The 12004-nt window shown below is 47.0% G+C and overlaps 1 protein-coding gene across 1 annotated transcript; it reads left to right on the top strand.

Moving 5' to 3' along the window:
* Nucleotides 1–240: 240 nt before the first annotated feature.
* On the top strand, nt 241–1911 carry LOC127312344 (UDP-glycosyltransferase 73C4). The gene has a single exon (XM_051342881.2). The coding sequence runs from the start codon at nt 263–265 to the stop codon at nt 1721–1723; it is 1461 nt and encodes a 486-aa protein (XP_051198841.1). The 5' UTR covers nt 241–262; the 3' UTR covers nt 1724–1911.
* The last annotated feature ends 10093 nt before the right edge of the window (nt 1912–12004 follow it).

Below are 12004 nucleotides of genomic sequence, written 5' to 3'. Positions count from 1 at the left end.
TAAAGATAATGAATTAGATAATAAATAAGGCTGCATCAATTGATGGAGAGGTCAGGTGTTACCCTTAAAAAAAAGCAAAAGTGGTACATCACGTGGGGATCTTGACAGCGCGTGCCCCAACGTGCCACACACAAACGGCCGCTTTGTAGTACATCACCAACGGCCGTATTGCTCATTTGCGAGTATTATACTCATATATATCACTCGGTTGTTCTTGCTGCACGGGGAGACGTCTACAATTGCGCCCACGGAGACGTCTACAATGGCGGCCACGGAGACGGAGAAATCCATTACTCTTACGTCAGCGCTGCCGCCACCACACTTTGTTCTCGTCCCGCTCATCGGGCAGGGCCACACCATCCCCATGGTGGATCTTGCCTGCCTCCTTGTGGAACGCGGTGCGATAGTGAGCCTCGTCACCACGCCCGTGAATGCCGCGCGCCTGCAAGGAGTCGCCGACAAGGCTCGCCGCGCCAAGCTGCCCCTAGAAATAGTCGAGCTCCCGTTCCCGCCGGCCGACGACGGGCTGCCCCCGGGCAGCGCGAATGTCGACAATTTCCTCCGGTTGTTCCTGGCCCTCTACAAGCTGGCGGGACCACTCGAGGCGTACGTGCGCGCGCTGCCGCGGCGCCCCAGCTGCATCATCTCCGACTCCTGCAACCCGTGGACGGCCGGGGTCGCTACGAGCGTCGGGGTCCCGCGGCTCTTCTTCCATGTAGCTTCCTGCTTCTACTCGCTCTGTAAGCTGAAGGTCGCAACGCATGGGCTTCTTCACGACGGCAACCACGACGCGCACGTCGTGCCAGGCATGCCGGTGCGCGTGGAGGTGACCAAGAACACATGGTCATCCTCCTATACCACGCCTGAGTGGGAGGCGTTCGTCGAGGATGCGAGAGAGGGCATGCGCACAGCCGACGGCGCCGTGCTGAACACGTTCCTGGACCTCGAGGAACAGTTCGTCGCGTGCTACCAGGCAGCTCTGGGCAAGCCGGTGTGGGCGCTCGGGCCGTTCTTCCTCAACAACCGGGACGAGGAGGCCGTGGCGGCGCGCGGGGACAAGGACAAACCCAGCGCCGTCGGCCAGGACGCGGTCACCGCTTGGCTCGACACGATGGGCCAGAGCGCCGTCACTTATGTCAGTTTTGGCAGCCTCGTGCGGATGCTTCCCAAGCAGCTCTACGAGGTCGGACATGGCCTCGAGGACTCCGGGAAGCCGTTCCTTTGGGTCGTGAAGGAGTCCGAGACGGCGTCGCCGGAAGCGCGAGAGTGGCTGCAAGCCCTCGAGGCACGCACGGCAGGGAAAGGGCGCGTAGTGCGTGGCTGGGTGTCTCAGCTCGCCATCCTGTCGCACCGCGCCATTGGTGGCTTCGTGACCCACTGCGGCTGGAACTCGCTGCTGGAATCCGTCGCGCATGGCGTGCCTGTCGTGACGTGGCCGCACTTCGGCGACCAGTTCCTCAATGAGCAGCTGGTTGTGGAAGTACTTGGGGTCGGTGTGCCCGTCCGCGGCCCGGCTGTGACCGTCGCGCCTGTATTGCGGGGACACATTGCGCGAGCGGTGTCGGAGCTGATGGGCGGTGGGACGGTGGCACAGGAGAGGAGGAGAAAATGCAAAGAGTACGGGGAGAGAGCTCACGGAGCCATAGCGAAAGGAGGTTCGACGCATCAAAACCTCACACAGCTTTTACAGAGCTTCATGCCGAGTGGCAGCACGGAGCAGTAGAGATTACCCAACGTCGGAATTGTTAGGCATTCTATGCACACTAGTTTTAATATTCTTCTCCCTCAAGCTCTTCCTCTCTTATTACTGTAGTACCTTTTTTCTCAAACGGATCATCTCTACTTAGACAAAATTATATGTAGATTCGTGTAAGTGTCGGGAAGTTATAAGTACAGTATTTTGCTAGGTAGCATTAGTGAGGGGACATGGTATTTTTTTTAATGGATGGAATATATTAATACTAAGATGATATTATCATTTACTCTTAGCATCAGCAACAATATTATAACTAGAGCAAATCTAGACACCAAGGATGCACCAAAACACAAAAGTAAAATAAAAAAAACTATATACCCCGCCAAAGCAAAGAGAGACTCACAACAGCAATAGCACCTCTAGTGGTGATGACACTTCGACTTGTCAGTTGTGAAGATACCTCGACTCCGAGAAATATTCTCTGAAATGACAAAATGTAACATTACAGAAACACTGTCATTGTCCGGTCTTACTAGCATGCCCAGATCCTGGATTTTCACCCCGAAGAAGGTTCAACTCTACACAATGCCTTCAATAAGGAAATAACTAGGGAGCCACCATTGCCAGGTTCTTCTATTAAAGGTCGGACATAGTGTTTTCACCCCAGACACTCAGACACTGAGCTAGCTTAAAGAACACCGCTAGGAATGAAGTCTAGCATTGTCACCCCCACTTGGAGAACTGTTACAAATGCTGCAAAGTGGTGATCGCCAGCCACACATACATCCTCACCCCATCACTTTTTTTATCCTTGCCACCGTCAGCACCTAGCAACCTCACTCAACATGAGTGTAGAGATACTCTAGGCTTTGAACGACCTTGATATACCCAGCTCCACCAAGACCATGGTAATCACGACTGATTGTCGTAATTGACATACCCTAACATGTTGGCAAAAGTGGATCTTGGTGTTGCCAATGGCCATCCGCCATCAGTGGCGGCGACAACGCCACTACGGGGCCCTTGGAGGATTCTGCACGACGACAACCAAATGCACTCGTCCTATGCTGAGCGACATATCCTGGGGCCAAGGCAATGCAGCCGCTCGAAGCATTGCCTACCATGGATCGCTCGTGTCCCATGGGCTTGTATGGACGTTGCCTTCTTGGAGCTCTTGGATAACCGTAGCAAGAGGGACAACGTGTTGCGCCGGGTGGTGTGGTCGTGCACCGCATGCCATGGGGAACGATGCCAACAGCGATATCTTAGCCAGAAACACCCTTACTAGCAGATGGATTAGATCATACATACTCCCGACTTTTGAACCACCTTATAAACCTAGGATTTTTAGATCTGACATTTGAACCACCTTATAAACTTAGGAAGCTCATCGATCCAATTACTAGAACTTTTCTCTGAAAAGCAAAACCTAGCTAGATCAGGAGCCACTTCAGATGCGTATTAGGATTAGATCATGCGTACTTCCTAGCTTTTTAGAGAAAATTTCTTGTAATTGGATCGATGAGCCTCCTAGGTTTATAAGGTGGTTCGAAGGTCAAAATATCTCTACGCTCAGAGTAGTCGGGTGTGTTCACCACATGCAGCCTGGGACATGATTCCTGCGCTGACACATGGGCCCCAATATCCTCCATGAATTTCTGGAGCGTGCGAATGGTGTCGTCTACTTGTGGCACCCTAGCACTAAGCCCTCTAAGTGTGTTGTCGATCTACTTGGGGTCTGTTTGGTAGTTCTGCGGACCTCTTTTTTGCATGGGCTGGGAAGCGAAACAAGCCGTTTGGTTGGCTGGGTTTCTCCACGTTGTTGCATAAACCAGGTTTTAAAGCACACTCAGGCCAGGCCCCGGAGAAACGCTCAAAATGGCTGTTTCTATTGGGCATGTCCTGTTGTCTTCACTTTTCCGCTCTATGAATGCAACCTCCACACGTGGACTCGGTTACACTCACTCTCCCTTAAACTACTCCACACACCATCTCTTCAAATCAACACAACCATACTCCGAATCAAAATAAGTTGTACATGAAAAAGATGCGTGTCGATGATATGAATCAATTCCGATAATCGGTTTCGAGTTTCATCAGCCGTAAATCGTCAATTTTGACTATGAAGTTTTGAGAAATTTTTGTCAAATTCATCGCACATGCTCAACCGTTTGAAATTTCCATTGAGTAGGTTCACCTCAACATTCCACATGACTTTCGTGTTGAAAGGTTTTTGTTTTGGTGGACATAGACGGATAGATAAATGACTCACTACTATACTGTAATTCGTATATTTTGGAGTATTTTTGCTCAACTGCTCACCATCTTCATGGACGGTGATGTGGTGATAATAGGTGACAAGTGAGAGGTGATAATCCATGGTGGTGGCGGCATGGTGATGTTCGTCTTCGTGATCGGCGATGTGGTGATGCTTGTTACCGGCGTGACCGGCGGTGTCATGGTGGTATTTAGCTTCGTGGTCAGCGACATGGTGATGCTATTGACAGGCGTGAACGGCGGTGTCATGGCGGTGTTTGTCTTCATGGTCGGGCTATGCTTGTGACTGGTGTGACCGGCGGTGTCATGGTGGTGTTCATCTTCGTGGTCGGCGACGTGGTGATGCTTGTGACCGATGGTGTCATGGAGGTATTCAGCTTCGTGGTCGGTGGCATGGTGATGCTTGTGAAAGGCGTGAACGATGGTGTCATTGTGGTGTTCGTCTTCATGGTCGACGACGTGGTGATGCTTGTGACCGGCGTGAATGGCGGTGCCATGGTGGTGGCTGGCGTCGTGGTTGGCGACGTGTTGATGCTTGTGATGGGTGAGGTAAGATCACCATGTTGCCATATATGTGAGGCTATGAAAAGCATGGGAGCAACCAAACAATGGGGGTTGTCTTCTCTCTCCGGTGCAGAAAATGGCTTTGCGGGCTACCAAACAACGTGGTTTTTCTAACCCATGGCCCGTGCAAAAATTCGGACCAGGCTACCAAACAGGCACTTGATGGTAACGAATTTCTCCGCCCCGTCTTCCTTAGATCCGTTAGGTCGGTATGTACCTTCTCCATAAAACATCGCTCACAGTTCGCCCACATGTTAGCTACGGATGTGAGAGCCTGCCAACGCCAACAAGGCACGCCTCCAATGACAAGCTACTTTGCTATCGGGATTTTACCAATTGGTGAGAGATCTAGAACCAACTGCTCGACCCCACCAAATCTTGCCGCTAGCAGTATACCGCCACCATACGCCATCGAGAAGTCGTTAGAATCGCTACTTCAGCACCTCCACTGCAAGGAGGAGACGAATTTGATGGGATTTTACAAGAGATCTCAACCACAATTGTCATGTCCCTTTTTAGGGAAGTACCGGGACTCTCCTCCGGATATTATTAATCACCAACATTAGTTACATCATTTATAAGTTTACTTAAAATAAACGTAGGTGGCTCATCGATCCAGTTAAAGAATTTTTCTTTGAAAAGCAAAACCTAGCTAGATCATGAGCCACTTCATTAGCGTCCTTGGGTAGTGCTTAAAAGAGACACTACCAATTAGTGTCACCAGATCAACACAATCAGCAAAGTTGCCGAAGGTGGAGAGTCATGTGACAAAGGAGGGGAGGAAACCGTAGGAGAAGATGGTGTCGGATCTGCAACAGTGGGATGAGAAGAAGCAGTAGGAATACAAGGTGTGGTGGGAGGTGTATCGAGAAACATGAGAAATGATATAACGTCTACTGAAAAGGTCGAAGAGGATGGTCTCAGATAGAATGGTCGAGACTCATCAGAAGTCACATCACGAGAGATACGCATCTGGCGACCGACAGGATCCCAACAACGATACTCCTTATGCTCATCACTAGGAATTACATATATGACCATAATCATGTTGTGTAACTCATACGGTACTATAACGTACTTGTGAAGAACAAGAGAGAGAGATCAAGCTACTGCCACAAACCCATAGTCCAGAGGTGGACTACTCCCTCTTCATCATGGTGATGATGGTGGAGATGTTGAAGAAGGTATAGATCCCTCCAGCGGCGGCTCCGGCGGAATTTCCCCCTCCAATCTTCGTTGGTTCTAGCTCTGTTTCCGCCACGCTCTCTTCGAGGAAGCCTCGGGAAGTCTTTTATATAGGGGTTTTTAGTCCAAACGACGTCCTCGGGCGAAAGAATCAAGCGAATCGGATGGCCGAGGAGGAAAAGAGAGGTGGTGGTGCGCCCTCCCTGCCTGGGCGCGCCACCAGGCCTCTTTTAGCCATGCTGGCCTAGCTATCTCGTGAGGTCCAAGCGGTCCAGATGCTTCTCTTGGTGTTAAAGTGCCCATACGGTAATGTCACATCTCGTCGTTCACTTTACCACACTTCAAATGGTAGTTCCCCCTCGAGACCATAATGCAAATATTACATGGTGCACAACACATAATATCATGAGAGAGAACTAACACATTAATACTTAAAAACATAAATCATCTTAGATTCATCTCATATTCATGCTAGGGTTTCTCCATCTCCCCAAGAACTAATAGGACTACTCACACATGGAAGAAATCAAGAACATCATCATGATCTTATGGAGGGGATTAAAGGAATAGAATTAATTTGAATATAAATCCACAATAGCAATCAAGATTACAACTATGGTTGGAGGTGGATGATGATGATGATGATGATGCTGATGGTGCAACGGTTGATGATGATGAAGGGGATGATGCCTTGTCCTTCGAGGATCCACGTAGTAGCCCGAATGTTGTCTTCTCCCAAGTTCCTCCTCGAGATCTGATCCGGGGCGGTGTTTCTCTGTTTTGCCGAGCTGTGTGTCTCGGATCTTTGTGCTGTCTGCGCCTGGTGAAAGTATTTGATGAGGCGGTGCTTCTGGCGGGCCCGCCCGTACTAATGACCGTTAAAGTTACTGGAAGTTTTCCTTGCATTGTCCTTTCTCCCAAGTGCAGAATTAAGTGCTAAAATGATTTCTACCACGTCAAAATGCCAGAAAATGACAGTTGTCATTGATATTTCATCATCGACTTATTATTTGAAGATCCCTGCGTAGACAAGCATAAAAGGGCGCGGTAGCGCGGTTGATGTCTACGCACGCTTCTTGTAGATAGTGTTGGGCCTCCAAGTACAGAGGTTTGTAGAACAACATCAAGTTTCCCTTAAGTTGATCACCCAAGGTTTATCGAACTCAGGGAGGTAGAGGTCAAAAATATCCCTCTCAAGCAACCCTGCAATTACGATACAAGAAGTCTCTTGTGTCCCCAACACACCCAATACACTTGTCAGGTGTATAGGTGCACTAGTTTGGCGAAGTCATAGTAAAATACAAGTAATATGGATGATAATGAGTGCTAATTGCAATCTGAAATAAAAATGGCAGCAAGCAAACATTTAGCAGAACTGGTTGTAAACGGTGTTTTAATGCTTGGAAACAAGGCCTATGGATCATACTTTCACTAGTGGACACTCTCAACAATGATATCATAATTGAATACATAAATATCATCTCTTCACTATGCTACTCTGAACCACTCTCCGGTTGGATAACAAACACAAATTCACCTTGTAGGGCTATAAAAGCACCCCTGAAAGCTCGCGTTCCCAATCGATGGACGCCCCGCGTTGTCACTTTGAGCATACAAAGATAGTACTAACAAGACACCACAATTCATAAGTATTTCTATAAAATTAAGTGATACGTCTCAAACGTATTAATAATTTTTGATGCTCCATGCTGGTTTTACACCAATTTATATATGTTTTTCTTACACTTTGTTGCTGATACGTCTCAAACGTATCTATAATTTCTTATGTTCCATGCTAGTTTTATGACAATACTCACATGTTTTATATACACTTTACATCATTTTGATGCATTTTCCGGTACTAACCTATTAACAAGATGCCGAAGCGCCAGTTCCTGTTTTCTGCTGTTTTTGGTTTCAGAAATCTTACACAGGAAATATTCTCGTAATTGGACGAAACAAAAGCCCACGGTCTTATTTTCCACGGAGCCTTCCAGAACACCGAAGAGGAGACGAAGAGGGGCCACGAGGCGGCCACACCATAGGGGGGGCGCGGCCCCACCCCTGGCCGCGCCGCCATATGGGTGGGCCCCTAGGGCGTCCCCCGACTCTGCCCCTTCGCCTATATAATCCTTCCGTCGCGAAAACCCTAGTACCGAGAGCCACGATACGAGAAAAGTTACTGAGACGCCGCCGTCGTCAACCCTACCTCGGGGGGTTCTGAAGATCGCCTCCGGCACCCTGCCGGAGAGGGGAATCATCACCGGAGGGCTCTACATCACCATGCCCGCCTCTGGACTGATGCGTGAGTAGTTCGTCCTTGGACTATGGGTCCATAGCAGTAGCTAGATGGTTGTCTTCTCCTCTTGTGCTATCATGTTTAGATCTTGTGAGCTGCCTATCATGATCAAGATCATCTATTTGTAATGCTACATGTTGTGTTTGTTGGGATCCGATGAATATGGAATACTATGTCAAGTTGATTATTGATCTATCATATATGTTATTTATGTTCTTGCATGCTCTCCGTTGCTAGTAGAGGCTCTGGCCAAGTTGATACTTGTTACTCCAAGAGGGAGTATTTATGCTCGATAGTGGGTTCATGCCTCCATTGAATCTGGGACAGTGACAGAAAGTTCTAAGGTTGTGGATGTGCTGTTGCCACTAGGGATAAAACATCAATGCTTTGTCTAAGAATATTTGTATTGTTTACATTACACACAGTACTTAATGCAATTGTCTGTTGTTTGCAACTTAATACTGGAAGGGGTGCGGATGCTAACCCGAAGGTGGACTTTTTAGGCATAGATGCATGCTGGATAGCGGTCTATGTTCTTTGTCGTAATGCCCTAAGTAAATCTCATAGTAGTCATCATGATATGTATATGCTTCTCTATTTGTCAATTGCCCAACTGTAATTTGTTCACCCAACATGCTATTTATCTTATTGGAGAGACACCACTAGTGAACTGTGGACCCCGGTCCATTCTTTTACATATGAAATACAACCTACTGCAATCATTGTTCTCTGTTGTTCTTTGCAAACAAACATCATTCTCCACACCATACGTTTAATCATTTGTTTACAGCAAGCCGGTGAGATTGACAACCTCACTGTTAAGTTGGGGCAAAGTATTTTGATTGTGTTGTGCAGGTTCCACGTTGGCGCCGGAATCCCTGGTGTTGCGCCGCACTACACTCCTTCACCAACAACCTTCACGTGGCCTTCATCTCCTACTGGTTCGATAACCTTGGTTTCTTAATGATGGAAAACTTGCTGCTGTACGCATCACACCTTCCTCTTGGGGTTTGATGACCCACAAGTATAGGGGATCGCAACAGTCTTCGAGGGAAGTAAAACCCAATTTATTGATTCGACACAAGGGGAGACAAAGAATACTTGAAAGCCTTAACAGCGGAGTTGTCAATTCAGCTGCACCTAGAAACAGACTTGCTCGCAAGAGTTTATCAGTAGCAACAGTTTTATAGCAGTAGCAGTAGTGAAATATCAGCAGCAGTGTAACAAAGATAGCAGTAGTGATTATAGTAAAAAGCAGGATTAAAATACTGTAGGCACAGGGATGGATGAACGGGCGTTGCATGGATGAGAGAAACTCGAGTAACAATCAAGATAGAGCATTTGCAGATAGTAATAAAACGGTATCCAAGTACTAATCAATCAATAGGCATGTGTTCCATATTTAGTCGTACGTGCTCGAAATGAGAAACTTGCACAACATCTTTTGTCCTACCAGCCGGTGGCAGCCGGGCCTCTAGGGAATCTACTGGAAATTAAGGTACTCCTTTTAATAGAGCACCGGAGCAAAGCATTAACACTCCGTGAACACATGTGATCCTCACATCACCGCCTTCCCCTCCGGTTGTTGATACGTCTCCAACGTATCGATAATTTCTTATGTTCCATGCCACATTATTGATGTTATCTACATGTTTTATGCACACTTTATGTCATATTCGTGCATTTTCTGGAACTAACCTATTAACAAGATGCCGAAGTGCCAGTTGCTGTTTTCTGCTGTTTTTGGTTTCAGAAATCCTAGTAACGAAATATTCTCGGAATTGGACGAAATCAACGCCCAGGGTCCTATTTTGCCACGAAGCTTCCAGAAGACCGAAGAGGAGACGAAGTGGGGCCACGAGGCGCCCAAACCCTAGGGCGGCGCGGCCCAGGCCTTGGCCGCGCCGACCTGTGGTGTGGGGCCCTCGTGCCCCATCCTGACCTGCCCTTTCGCCTACTTAAAGCCTCCGTCGCGAAACCCCCAGTACCGAGAGCCACGATACGGAAAACCTTACTGAGACGCCGCCGCCGCCAATCCCATCTCGGGGGATTCAGGAGATCACCTCCGGCACCCTGCCGGAGAGGGGATTCATCTCCCGGAGGACTCTTCACCGCCATGGTCGCCTCCGGAGTGATGAGTGAGTAGTCTACCCCTGGACTATGTGGTCCATAGCAGTAGCTAGATGGTTGTCTTCTCCCCATTGTGCTTAATTGTCGGGTCTTGTGAGCTGCTGAACATGATCAAGATCATCTATCTGTAATTCTATATGTTGCGTTTGTTGGGATCCGATGAATAGAGAATACTTGTTATGTTGATTATCAAAGTTATGTCTATGTGTTGTTTATGATCTTGCATGCTCTCCGTTACTAGTAGATGCTCTGGCCAAGTAGATGCTTGTAACTCCAAGAGGGAGTATTTATGCTCGATAGTGGGTTCATGTCTCCGTGAATCTGGGGAAGTGACAGAAATCTCTAAGATTATGGATGTGCTGTTGCCACTAGGGATAAAACATTAGTGCTATGTTCGAGGACGTAGTTACTGATTACATTACGCGCAATACTTAATGCAATTGTCTGTTGTTAGCAACTTAATACTGGAGGGGGTTCGGATGATAACCTGAAGGTGGACTTTTTAGGCATAGATGCATGCTGGATAGCGGTCTATGTACTTTGTCGTAATGCCCAATTAAATCTCACTATACTCATCATAATATGTATGTGCATGGTCATGCCCTCTTTATTTGTCAATTGCCCAACTGTAATTTGTTCACCCAACATGCTGTTTATCTTATGGGAGAGACACCTCTAGTGAACTGTGGACCCCGGTCCAATTCTCTATACTGAAATACAATCTACTGCAATACTGTTCTACTGTTTTCTGCAAACAATCATCATCCACACAATACGGTTAATCCTTTGTTACAGCAAGCCGGTGAGATTGACAACCTCACTATTTCGTTGGGGCAAAGTACTTTGGTTGTGTTGTGCAGGTTCCACGTTGGCGCCGGAATCTCTGGTGTTGCGCCGCACTACATCCCGCCGCCATCAACCTTCAACGTGCTTCTTGGCTCCTACTGGTTCGATAAACCTTGGTTTCATACTGAGGGAAAACTTGCCGCTGTACGCATCACACCTTCCTCTTGGGGTTCCCAACGGACGCGTGTTGTACGCGTATCAAGCTCTTTTTCTGGCGCCGTTGCCGGGGAGATCAAGACACGCTGCAAGGGGAGTCTCCACATCCCAATCCCTTTACTTTGTTTTTGTCTTGCTTAGTTTTATTTACTACTTTGTTTGCTGCACTAAATCAAAATACAAAAAAAGTAGTTGCTAGTTTTACTTTATTTGCTATCTTGTTTGCTATATCAAAAACACACAAAAAATAGTTACTTGCATTTACTTTATCTAGTTTGCTTTATTTACTGTTGCTAAAATGGGTACTCCTGAAAATACTAAGTTGTGTGACTTCACAACCACAAATAATAATGATTTCTTATGCACACCTATTGCTCCACCTGCTACTACAGCAGAATTCTTTGAAATTAAACCTGCTTTACTGAATCTTGTTATGCGAGAGCAATTTTCTGGTGTTAGTTCTGATGATGCTGCTGCCCATCTTAATAATTTTGTTGAACTATGTGAAATGCAAAAATATAAAGATGTAGATGGTGACATTATAAAATTAAAATTGTTCCCTTTCTCATTAAGAGGAAAAGCTAAAGATTGGTTGCTATCTCTGCCTAAGAATAGTATTGATTCATGGACTAAATGCAAGGATGCTTTTATTGGTAGATATTATCCCCCTGCTAAAATTATATCTTTGAGGAGTAGCATAATGAATTTTAAACAATTAGATACTGAGCATGTCGCACAAGCATGGGAAAGAATGAAATCGCTGGTTAAAAATTGCCCAACCCATGGACTGACTACTTGGATGATCATCCAAACCTTCTATGCAGGACTGAATTTTTCTTCGCGGAACCTAT

This window comes from Lolium perenne, chromosome 7 (assembly GCF_019359855.2).
Source record: "Lolium perenne isolate Kyuss_39 chromosome 7, Kyuss_2.0, whole genome shotgun sequence".
Lineage (NCBI taxonomy): Eukaryota > Viridiplantae > Streptophyta > Magnoliopsida > Poales > Poaceae > Lolium > Lolium perenne.
This window is presented reverse-complemented; position numbering and strand designations above follow the sequence as displayed.

What these genes read in the sequence shown, in the direction of transcription:
- LOC127312344 (XM_051342881.2), top strand. Translation starts at nt 263, where the DNA reads ATGGCGGCCACGGAGACGGAGAAATCCATTACTCTTACGTCAGCGCTG.